The following is a 22,254-nucleotide window of genomic DNA, read 5'->3' on the forward strand; positions in this document are numbered from 1 at the left end:
AACCTTCAGAGCAGAGGAAAAGGTGGCCAAGTGTGCCTTGTGACATGGAAGGTGAGTGGTGACATCTTCAAGGAAAGGAGATGCAATAGAGTTTCTGAGGGTGTAGTCTGTGTGTGTGGATTTACCACAGTAATAAAGCTTTGAGCTGCTGAATGCTAAGTAAACATTACACATCCTTTTTATTGAAATAAACATGTCGTGAGCTTTGGAATATTTTTTTTTTTTTGTGCTGTGTGGCAGGTTGAAGCCATAGAGATGTGCAAAAGAATCTAGAGCAAAACATGTTTATACTTTTAAATCATGACATGATTTAAGTCCCTAACACATTTAGGGACTGAAATGATGCCTGATGGTGATAAGAGGAAGCTGTAAAAAAGTGTAGAGAAAGAAATGAGGGTTGCCATGCACAAGACCAGTTTGGGTTGGGCTACATCTCTGGAGTTGAGATTCCCAGTTGAAAAACTGGAGAGTGTTCCAGTGGAGGGCTGCCAAAGTCCCCAGATTAGTCCTGGGCACCTGATTCCCAAGGAGCAGTTGGAAAAATGAAGATTTCTGCACCTCATTTTGCTTTTGGTGTATGATATAACAAGGAGCTCATGGTGTGGCTTGCGAGGTGCAGGTTGGCTGTTAGGGTAGGTGTCCTCTGGGAGGAACAGGATTGCTGGAGAGGCAGAGGATTTGTCATGTTTGGGGTTTTTTTTCAAGACTGAGCTTGATCAAGGGATGACTGAGCTGATCCAGCCTTGGCAATAGCTTTGCTTTGGGTGGGAGGGTGGAGGAGGTGACCTCCAGATGTCCCTTCTGACAAACTGTGATGCTGGGATTAGTCACTTGCTGTGCAGCATCTTAGATGGGTGTCCAGGTTTTTGGTACCCGAGGAGAGACAGGATTGCCAAGCTATGGAAGTGCTGCTTTCTTCCTACTCAGAGTCTGGATTTTTATAAAAAAATCAAATCTATCTGACCCACGTTGCTTTTTATTGACACATTAGCAGAACTTATGTTCAATATAGGTGGATTTTAAGTGCAAGCAGATTAAATTAGGATCATTTGGCAGTCTGATTCAGAGAGATAAGGAATGGCACTAACATTTAAAAATGGTAGTTAGGCACTGAGTCTTTATTTCAGGAGAGTTTCACTCTTTTTTGGACAGAAGATGCTGCTCTTACCAGTTCACTAATAGAATAACTTGCTTTTCATACATTGAATCATAGAATCCTAGAATTGGCTGGGTTGGAAGGGACCTCAGAGCTCATCAAGTCCAACCCTTGATCCACTCCCGCTGCAGTTCCCAGCCCATGGCACTCAGTGCCACATCCAGGCTCTTTGGAAAGATCTCCAGACACGGAGAATCCACTACTTCCCTGGGCAGCCCATTCCAATGCCTGATCACCCTCTCCAGAAAGAAATTCTTTCTCATCTCCAACCTAAACCTCCCCTGGCACAACTTGAGACCCTTTGTGCCCTCTTGTCTTGCTGAGAGTTGCCTGGGAAAAGAGCCCAACCCCCCCCTGGCTCCAACCTCCTTTCAGGGAGTTGGAGAGAGTGATGAGGTCTCCCCTGAGCCTCCTCTTCTCCAGCCTCAACACCCCCAGCTCCCTCAGCCTCTCCTCACAGGAATTCTGCTGGATCCCTTCACAGCCTCCTTGCTCTTCTCTGGACCTGCTCCAGTACCTCAATCTCCTTCCTGAGGGGCTGAGGGGCCCAGAACTGGACACAGGACTCAAGCTGTGGCCTCACCAGAGCTGAGCACAGGGGCAGAATCCCTTCCCTGGACCTGCTGGCCACGCTGTTCCTGAGCCAGCCCAGGATGCCATTGGCCTTCTTGGCCACCTGGGCACACTGCTGGCTCCTCTTCAGCTTCCTGGCAATCCAGACTCCCAGGTCCCTTTCTGCCACTCTGTGCCCAGCCTGGAGCTCCCCATGGGGTTGTTGTGTTGAACCTCATCCCGTTGGAATCATCCCAACTCTCCAGTCTGTCCAGGTCCCTCTGCAGAGCCCTCCTGCCTTCCAGCTGATCCACACTCCCCCCAGCTTGGTGTCATCTGTGAATTTGCTGATGATGGACTCAATCCCCTCATCTAAATCATCAATGAAGATATTGAACAGAACTGGGCCCAGCACTGATCCCTGGGGGACATCTCATAAAAGTGTCTGTTTAATGTTGGCTTTCTGAAGAACATGAAAAGGAATTTGAGATTATCAGGATGGGGATTGTCTGGTAGTAATAGATGGCTAAAAGGCATTGACCCTGCCCAGTGTGATACTGCTGGGAAAATAATGTCCCTGTGTTTATAGTGTGAATATCAAATTAATCTCCTAAAGGCAGGTTCCTCCTCCTCTGCCTGTGTGTAACATGTATAAAGTAGTGAACACTTTGTGTGGTTTTTATTTTATTTTATTTTTTTTTCAAATTTATCCTGCCCTGACAGAGGGGATTGGACTTGATGATCTCTCGAGGTCTCTTCCACCCCCTGACATTCTGTGATTCTGTGAAATTTGGAAATCAAACACCAGCAAATAAAAAGAAGAATTCGAACTAGTCACAATATTGATGTATTGATTATTGGTTGAGGTTTTCAAACACCAGAACCATCAAAATTCAACACCATGTAATAAATAAATAATAATAAATTAAGTAATAAATAAATAATAAAAAAGGGAAGATTTTGATAAAAATTTGTATTTGGAAAAGTAAGGCAGCTGGTAAGGAGAACTTTCTGCGAAAAAGAAGAAAGAAAAAAAGGTGATTAATGCACATGAGCAGCCAGGAGTGAGTGAGAATGCAAAAATATTGTTACTATGGAGAGGAGTGATTAAAAAACTTGAATGTTGGCTGTGCATGCAAGTCCATTGTACAGTAAATTAAATTCTAGTGACTAAATTGTTCCTGTATTTTGGAAGTTGGCAGTAGAAACCTCTGATTTTTAAGAAAAATCGGGATTTTGTAGTTATGTACACCAAAAATGAAGTTCAAGAACTGGATTTTTTGCTGTTTTTAGAAGACCTGTGTGAAGACTTAAAATCACTGAGATTTGGAAGACAAACTGGGGAGGCCCTTGGGGGTTGTTCCCCTCACAAATGTTGCCTTGGTCCAAATCTTGGAATACTGGAGAGGATTCAGAATTCTCAAGGAAAGCAATGATGTCAAACTGATGAGTTTACTGGGCTGCTAAACAGCGTTGGTCTGAGTGTTCTAATTTGTTCAGAATTACAAAAAATCGTGTAGCATGTTGGATTGCAGTATTTGTGATGTAGGTTTATATTCCATAGTCATATCTTGAAGTCATGCATTAATATGCTTATTTTTTCACTCAAATACTTCAGTGTTTATCAGTCTGACAAATGTGTCTTGGGAGTATTTTAGTAACTGAAACCTTTATTTCACAGACAGGCCCCATAACCCTATGGTGAATGCTGGAGCAATTGTGATCACATCTTTAATCAAGGTAAAAAGTTCATTTTCAGTTTCTCTCGAGAGTATTTTACTAGAATGCAGAAAAATTAACTTGTGCAGATTCTGAACTGCTTTCATTTTATGTATGCAACATCTGGTGGCACTTTACCCATTAGCAGCCAGACAAGGTTTGATGTTTTGGAAATAGTAACACTGCCAAACAAGTGCAGTATCAGACTAGCAAGTTTAAAATGTAATAATGCAGCTGAAATACTCTTTTTCCTTAGTGTTTTTACTTATGTTTCCTTCCTTAACTGCACAACACTTGGTATTCTCTTGAAAGAACTGCCCCATATTTAAATGCTAAGAGTATATCCCCCTTAGGAAAATCTTTTATAGCACTCAGAAAGAAGTATCTGAGCTCTGGTATAGCATAAAGTTACAATAGTTTTCATAGGGAGCAGAAGGAATTGAAGATGCTGTGCTTTGTACAGGAGCAATGCAGCTGTATTTGCACCACAGTCTTAATATTGATTTTTTCCCCCCATTATTAACATGCTGTGCAACTAAATAATGTTTAACTTCTGTCTTATGTAGTTTCTGTTGGGGTGTTAAATGTGCTTTCTGAGACAAGTGCCTTTGGAAACAGTCACTCATATTTTGCTGAGTAAATCATAGCTAAATAATGACTTAATGTCTTTATGATCTGTGGTTTTTGGAATGCTGTATTTTTATTTTTCCATAGAACAGCTCTATCTATCAAAGTTTTGAATGACATAAATTCCATATAATGCTGGTGTTTGTCTAATACTTTACTTGTATTTTCTGCCTTTTGTTGGTAGCCACTGCTACAAAAAACTTTTTTTTTTAAGGCTACTTTAGGACCGTGGTTACCATGTCAGTCCCCTGGAGTTCTGAAGTAGAAAACTTAATGATGTTACTTCAGAGGTCTAAAAATCTTTCTTATGGGCTTTGTCTTGGTTATGTTTTGAAGTCCTGTGTCTCCTACCTCCTATTTCCAAATTGTTGATTTAAAAATGACTTAGACCATTATTTTCTGTTATTTTATATTTAAATAAGGTGTAAGAACTCCTGCTTAAAGACATTTATCTTTAATAGCTGTAGGTGAAAGAAAATGGCCTTAAGTGTGACAGGTAAATTTATTCACATTTAATTATATTTTCAAAGGTTGACTGAGCATTGAAATTCACTTGGGTAACAGTGAATTTTAAAATCTGACTGAACACATTTGTCTGAAATGTCAGAGTGGTAGCCCTGCTCCAACATGTCCTCCTGGCCAGAAGGCAAAACACAACCCTGTGCCTCTTGCAGAAGGCACATACTTCTTGATAAGTGATGTACTTTTAATAGATAACATGGATTTGTTTACTGCATGCAATTGTGACATTTGTTAGAAGGTTGGGGAATTGTTTTTGCTGGGTGGGCTGTTTGGTTTTTTTTATTATTCTCTTTATTTCTATATTTGCTGTCATGTTCTCATGAAGGGTATTGCATTGCACTGACATTTTGCATGTGGTAGCTGCACGTCTGTTGGACACACATCATACTCACCACACCCCATCAGTTGGTTTTGCTGTGATGGAAATGTACATTGTTTTCTGTACTGCTTTCTCTAAGTTGCTATATATAATTTTTAATCACTTTAACCAAACTGGACATATCCTGAAGGAAATTATGTAGAGGGGCACAGGTACAAAGTTACTCACTAGTTGTAGTTCTTTGTGAAATAACTTCTTTACCATCTGCAACTTAATATTCCTACTAACTACTCAGTGATTAAAGTAATTCACATTTATATTTGATCTTACCTAAGACTTTTTTTTCTTTTTTTTTTCTGGAAAAGGTGGCTTCATTAACCCCTGTTTTGCCCTCAGTTCCTCTGCATTCATTCTCTTTATTTAAGGTGTTACTTAAATATCCTGAAGATTGTGTGTGGCTCCTGGAGTCCCCCAAAAATTCAGGGATTGTTAAACATGGCAAAGTTTAAACATGGATTTGTGTGCTGATAGGTATGGAGAACTTGTTGCTGTATTTCAGTTTGAAGAATGCTTTTGTCTATTGGAGAATTCATTATTTTATCCCTCTCTGAGAAACTGATACAAGAATTCTATCAGAATTTACACATTGTACTGCATTTAGCAGCTCTTAGTATGCAGCATCTTGCACACAACTGCCCTTAGAATCTGACTAAATTATGATTACTTGTAATCTTCTTGTCAGAGTGTGTGATGGGTTAACATTCTAGGGGAAAAGAGGGTTCTTAGCATCACATACCCAGTTCTGTCTGCCCTAAGAATTTGGTATATGCACCTTAGAACTCAGCAGAGACTTAAACTGTTCTGTTTAGTCCTTGCTATTCATACTAATAAATAATTAAGGGTATGTGCATGTTAAGTTGTATGTTTGGCTTCCTGTGTCATGCTTTTACCAGCTTCAGTGATAATCCCAGAGTCATTTGCTCGAAACCAGGATGTGTTTAGGTTCTGGTTCCTAATTGTACTTGTGCTACATTCCACAGGCTGTTCCAGCAGTTTAAAGCCTGTATCTACATTAAAAGGGCTTTAGCAAAAGGATATCTTGTAATACAATAACATCTTTTGAAAACCACCAAGAACCTTTTCTCTTGTTTGTGATTGTACAGCCATTTGCCTTTATTACTAGTTATAGAAATTACATAGTTATAACAAATAACAGTTACCAAAAGAAAACTGTAGTGGCAATTAAGACCTTCTGGAGAAGTGATGTTAGATAAAATGGTAAAATTCTTTCCTGTCTCCAGGAAAATACAGGTGCTTGAAAGATGATTCAGCTCCTGTACAAATTTAGTACAGATTGAGTGTTCTGTAACCATGCAGCTTCTCTGCACATCACACTGGCTGGGAGAAGCCTCTATTCCTCTTGGGTTCTAGTGCTTCAATCTGGTGTAATTCTTAAACTTTAAAGCCCATTCTCCAAGCTTGTGAGCTGCAAGGGTGTCAGTGGTTGTGCAAGAAGTTGCAGACTGGGGTGAGGGGTGAGATGAGCTGGGAGGACCCAGAGTAAAACATGGAGAAAGCACCAGATGGCCATGGAAAAAAAAAAATCACAAGGGATTAATCTTAATCATTTTTATTGCATGCTTCAAGGTTCCATCTGCAGGAAAAAGCTTTGCTAGTGTAACAGCAGAGATTTTACAGGGGATATAAAAACCCTCTTGAGTGCTGGCAGCCACAAGCAGGAGCTTACACAGGTGGTGACAAGGGACTGGGATGCTCAGAGAAGCATCCTCAGTGCTAATGAACTGATGTGGGAAGCATTCAGACACCCAGAGGAGCCACAATCCTTGTACAAAGTGTGGTGTATAAGAAAGTAAAAGGGCTGATCTTACTGACCCTAAAAAATAATTAATTGAAAGGTGTGGGGGGTTTTTTTGGTTTTGTTTTGTTTTTCTCCTGGTCCATCTGGTACACTTGAAGCTTTCCAAATATGCTGAGAGGCCATAAAATAAATGAGGGGGAAGAGTGGTGCAAAAACCTGTCCTGTTGTGGCCAAGGCTCTGTTTGCTGTCAGGATCTAACTAAATTGGAAACATACACACTTACAGCCTGATACTTGAGGAGTGGCAAAACCCATGGTTTATTTCACAGTATTGTTACAATAAATTGTACAGATTTAGCTTAATTGCACCATGCTACCTACTCCAGTTCCCCCTCCTGCCAGACTGATGTATAAATGTAAATAACCCCTACAAAATGGGTGTTGGTGTTGTCATCTTCTCTGGAAGACACTTGTCTTTATTCTGCTGAAATTTCCTCTCTTCTGGATTATTCATTTTCTTGTCACAACTCAATTTAAACAGAACATACCTTCATATTCTGGACTTTTTTTTGATTTTAACTGAAGGATGTTGGATGTTGTTTGACATAGGAAATGTCATAGTGATACCTGACTTATTTAGTGGGCACATACATGGTTTTTTTTCAATACCTGAAGGACACAATTTTTTGCCTGTATTTGGAACAGAAATAGTGTTGGTCTTAGAGGGTCAAATGCTGTCTGTGAAAAGTGTGATCTCAAGTATTTCAGAGCTGAACATGGCAAGCTAAGCACTCAAGACACCAGTTCTCACGAAACAGTCCCAGATTAACAAATAAATTGAAAAACCTGTGTAAGTACAGAAAACTGCAATAAAGACATTCAGAGTAAAATGCACAAATATAATCAATGCTTTCTTACACTCTGTAGGGTTGGGATTATTTTTTTTTTTTCCCCCTGGGTGTTTTCATCACAGTGTTGTGTTAAGTTATAAATCTGGCTTAAAAATTCTGGAAATTAATTTTTAAACCAGTCTTCTATTATTGAAAGATGATCAACTTCTCATGTTTCTGTGAGCTTGGCCTAGATTCAAAATTGAAAAGAGACAGAAGATAAGAGTTTATGTGGTTTAATAATATAAACATAATGTTGAGCAGTGGAAAGTGGCCAATATTAACTACTTCTCTAATAAATACTGCCTGTTTTTGTTGTTGCAAGGTCTGGTAAGTATCCATGGGTCTCACGTTTCCAATGTATGTACAGGTATGGCAGCCACTTAGATTTTTTTTTTTTCTAGTAGAAATACAAGTAATACAAGTACCTTGTTTAAAAGAAGGGAAGATCACTAAACTCTGCCACAGTCAGAAAATTCAAATTGGTGATTGACAGCCAAATTTTTGTTTTAATGATTTACAAAATTGCATTGAGCTGTCTTCTGCAAGTTTGAATTTTCTGCCAATCAAACTACTTCGATCTTAACATTTTCTATTTCATTGTGTGTTCATTTAGAAGTTTGGGGTTTGGTTTTTTTATTTGGTTTTTGTTTTCATATGTATATACACACAAGCATGTATACACCAGGTGTGTATATCAACATATGTACATGTACTAAGTGTTTGTGAAGTTAGTGCATGGACCTTTTCCTTTGGCATCCTAGGCAGTTGGATTGCATTCTGAATTTAGGAAATATTTTAAGGAATATTTTCCCATTGCTCCTTACCTCATAAGCTTATCCAGTCAAGCTAAAAATAAGAAGCCCTTGTGCAAGGAGTTTTATCTTGTATTTCAATTATTATGAAAAAGTTTCTCAGTGTTCTTCATGTTAGGATTTTGGATTTGCAATTGGGTTTTAATCAGAGAATGTGTGTTGCCTCTGTGTCTCCTCAGCTTTTTAGGAGGAGCAGTGCACATCTCTCAGCTGCTGAAAGAGGGAAACCTACCTTGAGTTTTTTAGCCATCATCTTGTGTCTGGAAGCAAAGTTTTCTCTTTTAGTTGGGTGTTAAGTCCCTACTGAGGGCTTGGTCCTTCCAGTACTTAGGCAAATACTTTAGGTATGCAAGCATTCCAGTTTCATAACAAAATGTGTTTGATGTAACTTACCTGTTCAAGTGGCTGCTACACCAAGGACTAAAAATTTATCATCTAAGTCTAGAATACAGAAGGTTTTCTTGCCAAACAATGAGATGAGATACAAATTTTAGAGAAACCTTTTTTATAACAAGTTGGTGTGGCAAAATTTTGCACTGAGCCTTTTGCCCACCAATTTTCCATGCCAGGCTTTTGTTGAAGGAATCTTTTTTTTAAACTGTGGAAAAACCCCAACCAAACAGAAAAAGTGAAGTGTGATGTATTTATATTTTTGCAGAAAGCATGATCCCTTTCTCCCTCTTTCTTTTTTTAACAAAAGAACTTGTTTCAATTTATAATACATGTCTAACCATACAGTGATCAATGCAGCATCCCATAACTAATGCTGACCCACTTTCCCAGAAAACGATGTTCATTGTGCATTTGAAAGGTTGACAAGGTTTTTGTGGTTTAAATGTTGTTACATATTTTACAGCATTAGGATCTATGGAATATTTTGACAACTGCAACAGTTCAATGAAGTTGGTAATTTCTTCTTTTAATTATTTTTCATTGAACAGATTTGGAGTTAAATTTTTAAGACTTGTGTTCTGGTATAATATACAGGAACATTTTGCTGAAATGTATTTTTTATTTTTTTTTTTAAATCTTATTGCAAATTAGCTAGAGATTACTGCCTTTAAGAGAGAGGTTGTTAGCCTTTAAATAATCAGCTAGCCACTGATGCAGAGTTTTGGCAAAACTGTGGTGTTCCTTTCAGCCAGTGATCCTACGTGTGTGACTGCACATCCTCTTGTAGATGAGCTGATGCATGGGCTTCAAAGATAATCTGCAGCACCCTAATCCACATACAGAGTGGGAATGAGGCTGGCTTTATGTATTTCATTAAATAAAATACTGCTTGATACACAAATTCAGTTTTTTTCCAGTTCCTTCCCCATTCCCAGACTAAGCAGCAGTGCAAGTAGTGTCTTGACTTGTTTCTGTTAAGCAGTTTTGTTCTATGAATGGAGTATCTTTAATACTAAAATGATTTGCACAATTATCTTCTCCAGAGACATTGTTGCCACTTGTCTATGTGATGCCATTGGTTTTTTTAAACTTCCTCACAAAATTCTACTTGGCTAACTTCAGAAAATTTCTGAAAGAGTCCCCCCAGAGTGCTGGCTTTTTACATCCCACCCCTCTTTTGGGGTTTTGCTGGAGGAATTTGTGAAAGGTTGCCTGTCAGAGACCTGTAAAGAATTATTACATCTTTAACTGACAGCTACTAAAGAAAAAAAAAGAAGCCCTAAAGTAACATTCCTCTTCCTCCCCCCAAAACCAAACCAGCCAACCCTAGGAATCAAGTTTCACTCGCATCCTGATTAAGTTGTATTTAGATTTTTCCTCATGTTTTGGGACAGTGATGTACTCTGTGATGTGAAATTTTATTTTTCTGTTTAATTCTTAATAGATAGGACATCAGTCAGACATCAAAGGAGATTTTTTTTATTAAATGTAATTGCTTTCATAGTGAGGGATAACACTTTTTTTCAAAGTCTTCAGTCTAAATTCTTAGTGTGGAATATTTTAATTTCAGTAGCCTGAACTTTCCTATGCTCAGCTCTGTTGGTAATATAAGAATGCCTTTGGGTTGCTAATCTATAAAAAGTTAGTGTTTTCATAATGATTATCCTGCTGGTAGTTACTTTTGTATTTTTATTTTTTTTACTTTTACTATGTTTGCTACATTATGCCAAACTGCTACCTTAAGCTAATCCCAAAAGGTTGAGTAGAGATTGCTTAAAATAAAGCATAACTTCTCCAGCTTTAATTAATTCCCAACATGCAGGTATTTGATAAGTCTCTTAGAGGATTATGTAGTTTAAATAATACTTAAATATTTAGTTATCTAACACTAGCTTTTGTTAATATATGAAATTATTTTAGTACCTTATTGTTAATTAGTCCCATGTCTTAGCTATATGCATTAAAAATCCTAATACTGTTAAGTGAACTAACTTCTTTCTTATGTTAACAATTTTTGTAAATTATTTTTTCTTTTCTTGCAGCAAGGAGCAAATAATGCAGAAAAATTTGACTACGTAAGTTAATGTCACAACATTCCTTTTTTATTTATTTATTTTTTTAAACTAAATTCAGTGGTAAAAGTCTCAAAAGGAATTGCAAGTGAAATTTTAGTCACTTCAGATGTTTTTTCTGTTTATCTTTTGTATATGCCTGGTTGTTTAAAGGGTGTTTTGGGCTGCATTTGTAAGATTGTGTCTCAAGGTTTAGGGTGAGGTAAGGCTGGGCTGCAAGTTCCTCATAAAAGAAAAAACTTTTTTTTATGTCTGAAAATGTTAGCATGTTTTTTTCCCCCCTCCTCTCTGTCTCTCTCAGGTGATGCAATTCATGAATAAAATGGCTGGTAATGAGTATGTTGGATTCAGTAATGCCACGTAAGTATTTTTTATTTACTTAATCAAGTGAGGTGGAAAATGCTGCAATTGGTAGTTGATAAATTGAGCTGAGGGCAAAGTTTAGTTATTGACACTGACACCTAATGCTAGAGGGTGTCTTTGCCTTAAAACTTACAGGAAATTGTGCATGTTTCTGGTATCAGGGTTGCTGAATCTCACGGAAGTGTTGTGAACCTCCTTGAAATGTCATTTACTCTTAGTGCTCTGGTGCTACATGAGAATTTTCAGTGGAACTCCATATTTTCCTGCATTTCTTACTAAAAATGAAACTCTGCCTATTCATGGCTGTGCATCAGGTGTGCAGAAAGTGCTTTGCACAGCTGGGACTCCCTGCTTTTTGTATAAAGCTTTGAAAGCTTTTTGAGGAAAATCATCTGCCTGGGAAAATCATCAAGTTTTCACCTAGCAGCGTGGGTTCCAGGTTGGTAGTTGGCTTGTGCATGCAGAGAGGGAGGAGATAAATCATGTTTTTCCTGAGCTTGGAGAAGGCAAACGTGTTCACTGTGGAAGGAACCAGGCAGACAAGAATTATCCATCCTTGTATCCATAAAAATTCCTCCTTTTGAGTTTTCACCTTGAATTCAGTCATCACGATGAAGAGTGCAACCATCAGCCTGCTGGTTGTTGGACCACCAGGTTTGGTCCATGCTGAAAGTGGATTACCCCCTTCACTGGAGGTTGTTGGGGGGTGTTTCATTCCACTCTAGGCTTGGATCTTATCATCTTGGAGCTTTGCCTTATCTCCAAGTCAGCTTCTGAATCTGGAGCTACCCAGTTGTGTTACTGACTCCCAGGGCCTTGGGGAGAGCCCTGGCAACATCAGTGGGATATGCTAGAAGGAACCTAACTCTTTACCTGCCATTTTATTGAAATGGGATTATGGCTTTCTGAAGTTCAGTGTTCTGTGAAAGTTTGACTTGTTTTGTTTTTCTCTTGACATTTGTTTCAAGGTTCCAGTCTGAAAGAGAGAGTGGTGATAGAAACTTTGCAATCGGCTATTACTTGAAAGAAAAAAAGGTGAATATCTTCTGTTTGTTGTGTTTTGAAGGCTGGCTGGTGGGTTTTTTTGTGTTTTCTGAACAGTTTTTATCTGTTCTATGTCAAGTATGGCAGTATCTGTCCATACCATTACTCAATTGCTGTAATTTAAAAAGTGTGATACAGATGCCATGCAAACAGAATGATCTTTTCTTCTGTATCAAAGCCATGATAATTTGTTTTGTTTGTCATAACATGCATAATCTGTGCTGTACAGATGACTTTATAAAAAGCACGGATGCATTTTGCAGTTTGCTGATGTGAAAATAACTATTTTAATACTTATCTTTGACCTGACTGCACTGTGCTGTTTTCAGATCTGATATGATTCAGTATTTCCACTTGCTGCATTTAAATAAATAGTTAATTTTAAATCTGCCTCATGCTTAGTATGCCGGCAAGAATGTGGCTTTATTTATGTGTTTCTAAAAGTGATGTTTAAAAAAAACAGTCACAATTTTATCTAAAGAGACTCTATTTTTCTTCCTCAGTGCTTTCCTGAAGGCACGGATATGGTTGCTATACTAGACTTCTATTTTCAGGTAACTAACTTGAAAACTGAGGCTCATTAAAGCCTTAGAATTATTATTACAAGCAGTAGAAGTGGATTTAGTTCATATATAAGAAAGTTTTGATGCCTTGTAGCTGTCACCTTCTGTCAAACTCTGGAAATAAATTGCATACATTTGGATTTTCTTTTGTTTAAGGGATGCACGGAGTTGTCTTTACTTCTAATGCAAATTAGCAATCATGTCTTGTATTACTTTAGTTGAGTTTGACAAAGTATTTCTGTTTCTTTGGGTTGCTGTTCTTTATTATGCTGGGTGTAAGTAAAATAGTATCTAGTGTGAAACTGTCTAACTAGAGTAGTACATGCATGTTCTAGTGTAAGCCCAGGGGTGGTGTTAGAAATGAAATAATATGAGCATCTTCTCCTTTTTGTTTCATTAAATGTTTATGGGTAAAACAAAGAATCTAGTCATATGTATTCTCCCCTCCCCCATCCTTCCCCTCCCATTTTTATCAAGTTATTTCATATTAAATGAAAACTTGGCAGGTGTGAGGCATTTCCTCAGTAAGGGTTCCCAAATGTTGAATTATTCACAGGTCAGCTCTGCTGCAGGTAGTTCTCAGGAGGCTATTCCAGTTGTCTTACTGATTCAGTCTGTCTGAGATAGTTTTAAAAAAAAACAACCCCTCCAGTTGATTCTCAAATTTGAATCTGCTTTTTGATCCATGTGGTTTGCTTTTACTGTTGCAAATTATAGATTTGATTTTATTTTTTAATGCAAATTTTACCTTGAGTGTTCTGTGTGGGGATGCACCTGCTCTAGTATTTAAATTGAACGGCTGTGGAGTAGGGTACAGGGGATAATCTGATGTTTTAGTTGAGGTTTTGCTCAGTTGGAAACCAGGCACAAGCCAGTAGTGAACTCTGAACTTCTGTTACTGCAAAACAAACCAGAAAATTTATTTGAATTTACAGTTTAAACATACTTTTTAAATGCTTCTTATCCCACTGCCTCAAGTCCTGGTATGCTTCTGCGTGCCAAGCTATTCAGAGGTTAAGAAGCAGCCAAAACTTAACTTTTCTGATCTGTTTTTAATTTGGCCTCAGTTTCATGCATTCTCTCTTAATTTCACAACTATGAGTCATTTTTTCTTTTCCCTTGCAAAATCCCCTGTTCACTCCATGCTCAGAAAAAAGGCAGCTCATGCATGGGAGGTAATTCTGTTTTCTTTGCACTCTTCTTACTCCAATTCTACTCCAAAAGCCACTGACTTCTTTCTTTGCTTTGGGATTTCTGTAATTTTCCTTTCTCCCTTGTGTATTTGGGAACTTTTGGAACAGGAATAAACTTATTTTTCTGTAAAGTGAGGATGGATTATTCTGATTTTAGGGAAGAGAGAGGTAGAAAATGCAGGTGCTAAAACTGAGAACCTAGAAAGCCTTTTTTTTTCTTTCTTTTTTTTCCTTTTTTTCTTTTTATTTTCAAATTAGGTGATACTATGTAATCCTTCATATGTTTAAAACACAGTTGCTATTTTAGATGCGTCTCTGACAATCTCTTGATTTGCAACTCCAGTTGATTGGACTAGGATGTATTGAGTTTGGCACCCGGAAAATAAGAATTCCAGGTAGTAACTACTCATGCAAACTTGGCTTAGGTAACTTCATGAACTATCATGTAATGATTGTTTGGCAAAAAAAAAAAAGAAAAGAAAAAAAGAGAAAGAAACCAAAAAACCCAAGGAGATTACAAGCACTAGTTTGTTTGTTCTTTCAGAGTAGCATTGCAGGTTGAAACCAGCTTATCTTTTGGTTTCTGCAGAAATGAGGCAGCATCAGGTGATGGCATCATATCACATTTCCTGATGTGTCACCAAAGTATGTATAGTCTGAACTGAAGCAGGGATCCTGGGAGAAACTATCATGTGGTCCTTATCATATTAATATATCAAAAAAAGCATCTGTGAGAGAAAGATGGAAGAAGGCTGCATCAGCAGGAAGTGTTGGCATTAAGACTTGCATGTGCTAGAGTTTGCAGCTTTAAAATGTACTTGTAATAGAAGTGTGTGGTCTCCTAAGGCTTAAAAAAAAAAAAACAAAACAAGCCAAAAAAGCAACAAACCACACAAAAACAAAGCCATTGAAAAAATAAATGCAAAAAGTCATTCTGTGGTTTTGGCATTTAAGCGGATGCAAAATACTGAGATTGTTTTTCAGACCTCTTCCTCTCAAAAGAACTTAAGGGGGAGGGGGGGGTGGAGGGAGGAATCAAGCTGAGACATAAATGAATGTAAAATATTAACCCAAATTATAAGAAGAGGGCTTTGCAAACACTATTGCTGGGCTCTTTGGAGCAGGCAGATCCAGGCCAGATTGCTTGATGCTCCTAGGGTCACCTGTAATGAATGTTAACACCTCAGGTGATTTTTGTGAGATGTTACTCTCTGTTGTTGATCCTGCTGTATAGTTGGCCTTGTTGTGTGACAAGGAATCAGTTTTCATAATCCTCATTTCTTTTTCACAAGCTCTGCTCAATAGAAGTAACCTGTGAATCAGCAAGTGTGATGGCAGCAACTCTGGCTAATGGGGGCTTTTGCCCAATCACTGGTGAAAGAGTCCTGAGTCCTGAAGCAGTCCGGAACACCCTGAGTTTAATGCATTCCTGTGGCATGTATGACTTCTCAGGGCAGTTTGCCTTCCATGTAAGTTGTTTTCACTTATTTATTAGAGCTAACCAGGAAGATGAAGCTGTGCTGTTGATTTCCATGTGCCACGTTCCCATGGCACTGCTACTACACCGTAGGACTTTCTATTCTCTGTCACTTCACATTTGGGAATCCTTTTCGTGTTGAAGCATAGATGTTGTCCTTTGAGAAAAGGAGAATACTGTCCCTTAGGAAAGGAGAATACTGTCCTTTAAGCAAAGGAGAGACATAGGTGATCGATGCAGGTGTAACTTGAAGCAGCATAACTCAAGAAATCCTGCTGGGGATTACCTAGTAAAGGAAAGCAGAAAATCTTGGCAGACAATTGCTTTTTCTTCAGAGACTTGGGCTGTTTCATTGGTTGTTCTGAGGTGTTATAAAAAGGGCTCTCATACACCTCATGTGTACCATGCTTCTCTTTTCCAGCAGTGTGTTTTTCATTTATAAGTATTTCAAGATTTACTGAATCTCACTTGTGTTTTTCGGCATCTTGTTTTGAGTGGGTTTTTTTGTTTTCCTCATGGCTTACCTGTAAAATCAATTCTGATGCTTTGTGGCATCTAAAAGTTAACTGCTTACAGAGCTGCTGGGGTATGTGACATGTTGGTTCCTGTTGGAAAAAACCAATACTTCTGTGCAGGCTGTAACTGAGTATGTTTCCTTTTTTGAACAGACTCCTTTGTTTTCATAGGTTTGTTTTTCACTTTTTGCAGTCAAGGTGCTTTTTAGATATTTGGGTTTGTACTGCTGCCTTGTTGCAAACTGTTCCTGACAGACTTTTGTATTACTGCTTAGTCACAATTGCTTTTTAATAATAGATCTAAATTATCTTTTACACTGTATTACTGACTTGCTTTTTTACTGAGAGCAAATAACTTGATGATGACGTGCCTCAGATTGCCATGAATTGTTCTTCAGATTATTGTCCATTAAAAACAGTAATAATGCTTTCCCAGCTTAAAATGCTATCCAGACCTAAATTTTGTAAATCTTGCATAATAATAGTCAGTAAAATGCTCATGCATTGTGTTACAGAAGTGAAGAAGGCTTGCAGGGAACACTAATTCTCTAATTATTGTATAGGTTGGTCTTCCTGCAAAATCTGGAGTTGCTGGTGGGATTCTTCTGGTTGTTCCTAATGTCATGGGTTTGATGTGCTGGTCACCTCCTTTGGACAAGATGGGCAACAGTGTTAAAGGAATTCACTTTTGTCACGTAAGCAGCATTGACTTTCTTGTTTGTTGGGGTTTTTTTGTTTGGTTTTTTCCCTCTCCTTTTGCAGGCGATGTTTAGTATAGCTGAGATCTTGTTACTCTTATATACATAGCAAGTTTCATCTGATCCAAGGGTGAAAGTCCAAAAATATGCATTTAGTAATAAGTAACACTTGAATTCAGTGAGGAGTAAGAAAACACCATGCCAGAAACACTGGAGAAATCTATTGTGATAAAGCTTTGAAAAGAAAGACTTCATGGAGTAATGGAAGAGCTCTTCTCTTGTGTACTGCATTAGAAGCTGAAGAGCTCTATTTCTGGAGTTCTTTTCCTCTCCAGTCAAAGTAAAGAATTTGAGAAACATTGGAAATGCATCTGGTATTTCATCTCAATTGAAGAAAAATACTTTAAAAAATATTTTTAAAAGTGATCTTTGAAAACACTCTGAATTAGAATGCTTTTTAGATCAGACCCAGTTGCTGGGCAGGCTCTTCCCAGCTTTGTCTTTTGCTTCTGGAAGAGTTTTGTGGGTATGATGTAAAGTGGAAGCATTAGCAGAACCTCAAATGCATTTCAGTACCACGTGCAAATAATAATGGCTGTTCACTAAATATTTGCAGGATCTGGTTTCTTTGTGCAATTTCCATAACTACGATAATTTGAGACACTTTGCTAAAAAGCTGGATCCTCGCAGAGAAGGTGGTGACCAGCGGGTAAGTTCCTGTGTGTGTGCAGTGGATACTGCTTGGAGGCAGCAGGAGGGAAACACAGAGTTCCTCTGTAAATGCAGAACTGCTCAATGACATGTATTGCATCAAAGCTTGCAGATTAATTAGCTAGCTCACATCGTTAGTGGACGCTCGCTCGGGCAGACCACAGTGCCACAGGGTTTTGTGTAGGGGATTTCTTGTTCTGATGAGATTTATTATTCATGTTGGATTTGAACTCCATTTCATCCAGTTCATCTCCCTTAATAGAGTAAGTATGTGGTATCTGATGAAAGCTGCAAGGATTTTTACTCGACTGGTTGTCTTTAATAAAGATCTGGCCAGCTGGTGGGCTCAGCCTTTCCCTTCTGTGCTAAGGAGATGTATATTTAGCATTTTTTTCCTAGGTGATGTGTCTGGGAGTTGCACAGGCAGCAATTTGAGGTGCTGGAGTGCTGTAGGCAAGTGGCTGTTACTAAGGTAGCAGAATAATCAATTTCTGGGAATGAACTGAATCCACTTCAGCTTCATTTACAAAAGATAAAAATCTGTGGGTGCTTGAGATAAGGAAAAGGTCTTTGCTTCTGTTACTGCTGATGTTTAGATTGAATAGGAGAAGCTGCAGTAGAATGATTTTTTTTCAAGTGCTTCCATTTGCTCGTATGCATCTAAAAAAACACAATTTGAAATTTGAAATTTTTTTTAATAACTGAAAAAGAGAGAAGAAAAAAAAAAAACCACCCCAAAACAGTTTATGCAAAGAGGTGAAAAACATGAGTCTGTTAGCATTGACTGCAAGTATGGATTTTTATTTTTTTTTTCCTTCAAATACACTAATAAATAATGTATGTTGCTTGAACAACTAGCATTCCTTTGGACCAATGGACTATGAGAATCTCCAGCAAGAACTTGCTTTAAAAGAGACAGTGTGGAAAAAAGTGTCACCTGAATCAAACGAGGACATCTCCAGAACCGTAGTGTATAGAATGGAAGGTCGGGGAGAGCAAAACTAAACAGATGGGTTCTAGCTCCAGTAAATTCTGCATTTTAAAAGCCCTCAAGCATCTCTAGATTGAACTTGGATTTGAATATTGTTTGCCTGGTGTTCCATTTATATATATATTTTGTGTAAGTTCTGTATGCTATACCAAAAAGACTGTCAAAGTTCAAGGTGGGGGAGAAAAAGCACATGCAAACAGCAATACCCAAACCTGTTAACTGACTTTTACTTAAAACATGTTTACTTTTTTGGTTTTTTGTTTTTTTTTTTACAAAAAAGGTAGATCTTGTTTTTTTCAAAGATATACCACTTTTGTGTATATCTGTTTATTTTTGTTTATATCTGAGAATTTTAAATTAAGTTGTAGAGCTAAGCGAGAAGTAACAATATATCCTCTGATCAGGGTCAGCATGTAAAGATAGAAGAATCTGAATTAAAATATAAAGTAAGATAATGTCAGCAGAATACAGCCAATTCCTGTATCTCTAAATAGTTGTATATTAAATGGAGAGAGTTTCTGATTCATGTTATTACTGTATCCTTTTGTTAAATATGAGCTTTCAAATTGCTTTGAGCAGAAATGCATCCTCCAGATATGCCATACTAGTGAAGATTAGATATCTATTTTTTTTTTTTTTTTTAATCAGGCCTTTAATAATTATTAATGCTAACGTATAGATAAAAAGAGCAAAAATGGCAGGGAGAAAGGGGGTGGGGGAAACTTGCCTGTTTGCAAGTTAACTAATGCAGCAGAAAGATTTCTTGCCAAACTTGTGTTGAGTGCCTTGCTGGCTGCTTGTGCTGCCAGCTGGGAGTTCTGACTGGGAAGTCTGCCTCACCAGTAAGGTTTGCTCCACCCTGGAGAGGAATGTGAGCAATCTGGGCTTTGGAGTGGTTACCAGCCAAGGAGTGAGCAGAAAATACATTCAAAGTGTATAGGTAGATCTGTAAAAGTGTTCAGTTTTAACTGCTGGTTTGTGTGCATCTTCATACTTAAAAGCAGAGGTTTTCTTTGCAAAACTAGGAGCAAATTATTAAAAAAGTTATCACTAGCTGCAACTTTTCAAAGGAATAGTTTGCACCTCTGTCAGCTTGCTGAGAAACAGGACTTGCATTCTTTTCCAGGCAACTGCATCTGTTCATCTGCACAATTGAATAATTTTTAGTTTATTTTGAGTAGAGTGTATCTTGAAATGGGGCATGCAAAGCTTCAGGTAGGCTCAGTGGGCACTGCTGGACAGAGGGCACAAAATTCTTGACCCTTGTAGCTCTTAGATTCTTTGTGATCCCAGGAATCTTTGAAAATTATTCTCCATTTTTATAGCTTTCCACTTTAAAAGCTTGCAGAAAAATTGATCTATCCCAGTCCCTGAACACATCAAGCAGAAAACTAAGTTTATAAAACTGTCAAAAACTTATCCAAGCAGTAATAAATGGTATTAGCTGGGGCAGTATTTTAAGAGACAAAGACAGTGGAGGCCTCCACCCCTTCTCCTGGCCCTCTCCCACAATCCCTGTATCTAAAATTCATTTACTGTGGAGTTTTCCATAAGGAGAGAGTTGTTTGGTTTGTCCTCCCCCTTTTTGTCCTGATAATTCTGTGACAAAAAGCAAACCCTTCCTAATCGCCCTGTTTTAGGTATTGTTAGTTTTGCATAAACTTTTGAAATGAGCTCTGACTAAACCCTGAATTATCTTCAACTAGGAGTGTATTGTGAAAGGATGGGCTTCCTGTCTTTGGAAGCCTGGGATTAAAATGATTAAGCAAAACAAAGCAAACCATCACATTTTGGTGAGTCTGGGATGAAGAGGTAAATCTCTGGTGCACACGTTAGTAATAAATGTCAGTCATAAATTGTTGAGTAACAGGTCTTTTATAATCCCATCACTGATGATAAGGTTAGGTTTGTCAGTGATTATCTTGGAAATAAAGACAAAGCTTTCAATTATAAATCTCTCTCCTGCTTGAGGATTTTACAGAGACATAACACACATTGAGATCCTGCAAAACTATGGGATTTTACCTGAAATACCCTCAATTGCAAGGGGGAACTTAGTGTGTCTGGGCTGCTAAGGAAAAGTATTCACAGTGCTTGACATGTTGCAGGTCACTGATTTAACTCAAGCAGGAAAATGGATGATGGAGGATTTGCCAGATCTAGGTCTACACGCATTATTCTCTGATTTTTAGCTGATTCTAAAAACGTGATTGAAGATGGAAAAATTGTTCCATCTGGGCTTCAACTTGAAAATCAAGAATCTTCACCTCATTTATGTATGTCAGTCAGATAAAAAACTTGTGGTAGAGGCAAGTCCTGCATGGGAAATAAACAGTTAAGGCAACTACTAGATCTTTAATATGCATAATAAGAATACTTAGGGTACAGCCTTTACTTTAGGTATGAATATTCCAGTTCTGCAATACCTGCTTTTTCAGCCTGTCTCAGAATTAAGCAGCCTCTAGCTAGGGGGGGTCAGGAGAAGACTGCTTTGGGCCAATTATTTTGTAACTTGCCTGTGCTCACAGTTCCTTTTTTTCTTTTTTTTTTTTTCTTTTTTCTTTTTTTTTTTGTCTGTGGATGGCTCATGTTCATGGCAGGGTGCCTGAGTAGTTGGGACCCCAGTTTTTAGGTCTGCTGTGACAGCCTTACCCCTGCCTGGTTTCTGTGGGGTGAGGGGGTCTGAAGGAAAGGGGTGCTAGAGGCAAGGCACTGAATGTTTGAAGTCTGCAATGGTTTTAGTGTTCACCTGTGCTACAGTAATAGCAGTTCTTGATATTCAAGCATTTTAGCTGTTTGTTTGGTTTTCTTTGTCAGCATCATTAACATTTCATTAGAAATGTAAATGCTTTTTAAGAATTTTAGCATTTGTGTTTGTACTTTTTGGCTCAGTTGTTAAGTTACCTGTCTCGTTTTCCCATTTTTCATTTGCATTGTATGTTATTTATGTATCTTGATTTCCAGCATGCTTATTTTTGTATTGTTTAATAAATTTATTTTAAGCTCATTTTATTGTATTTTTTTCTCTCAATGGAGAACAGATTTGTTCAGACACATTTTTGAGATTTGAAGCAAGATAGTGAGCTCTCCATTCAAAAAGGAGACAAAGTTCTGCAAAAGTAGGTGGACTAAGCAGATTTAGTTAAACCAGACATTGAAAAAACCTTCCTAAGATTTCGTGGGCGTTCTCTGCAATAATCTAATTATTATTCTCTTTGAACTGTTATCTTGGAAAGTTGAAAGCAAAAATCAAAGTAGCAAAACTTTCTCACCGTGACTTCTCTAATGGAAACGTCATGGAGCAGCAGGATATTGATGTCACTGCATGTTTCTGTGGTTTTGAAGGTACTGATTCAGGCACTTGGGAAAGATGTGGTTCATGATGCCAGTGCCAGGGTAGTAAAAGTAGATCCCTGAGGATGATGAAATAAAAAATGCAGCTTGTAATAAATCATGTGTAGCAAGGAAGGTGGCCCAAAACCTTGTAGCAGCAGCAGCAGCAGGGGCTGCACAGCAGTTATTTGGATCTGGGTTCCTGGCAAAGCACTTGTCCCTTGTCACAGGCTTGCTTTTTTAAAATTATTTTTATTTTATTTTATTTTTATTTTTTTCCCTGTGAAACTTTATTCAAGATAATAAATAGTAGATGCATTCATAAGGTGATGATTCCCAGGCAAGATGTTGACCCTAGAGGCATGCCCATACTGAGGATGGCTGTAATTATTAATTTAGGTTTTTTGGAGGTTGATTTATAAACCACAGCTCGTTGTGCTCTGGATTTTTAATTAGTTCATTGTACATAAAACACCAGGTAT

At 38.0% G+C, this 22,254-nt stretch overlaps 1 protein-coding gene across 2 annotated transcripts in view; it reads left to right on the plus strand.

The window, feature by feature from the left end:
• The window catches only part of GLS (glutaminase), a 60,984-nt gene that overhangs the window by 20,844 nt on the left and 17,886 nt on the right, over positions 1-22,254 (plus strand). Inside the window, exons 7-15 of one of the 2 annotated variants that reach the window (XM_030454619.1) lie at positions 3,390-3,448; positions 10,855-10,887; positions 11,186-11,244; positions 12,216-12,282; positions 12,795-12,845; positions 15,340-15,516; positions 16,603-16,734; positions 17,354-17,446; positions 18,307-18,713. In XM_030454619.1, coding sequence (XP_030310479.1) covers positions 3,390-3,448; positions 10,855-10,887; positions 11,186-11,244; positions 12,216-12,282; positions 12,795-12,845; positions 15,340-15,516; positions 16,603-16,734; positions 17,354-17,446; positions 18,307-18,453 — 818 coding nt within the window. In that variant the 3' untranslated portion in view covers positions 18,454-18,713. Of the gene's footprint in view, positions 1-3,389; positions 3,449-10,854; positions 10,888-11,185; positions 11,245-12,215; positions 12,283-12,794; positions 12,846-15,339; positions 15,517-16,602; positions 16,735-17,353; positions 17,447-18,306; positions 18,714-22,254 lie in introns of those variants that run through there. The other variant, XM_030454618.1, reaches the window with a different exon arrangement.

Source organism: Calypte anna, chromosome 7 (assembly GCF_003957555.1).
Source record: "Calypte anna isolate BGI_N300 chromosome 7, bCalAnn1_v1.p, whole genome shotgun sequence".
Lineage (NCBI taxonomy): Eukaryota > Metazoa > Chordata > Aves > Apodiformes > Trochilidae > Calypte > Calypte anna.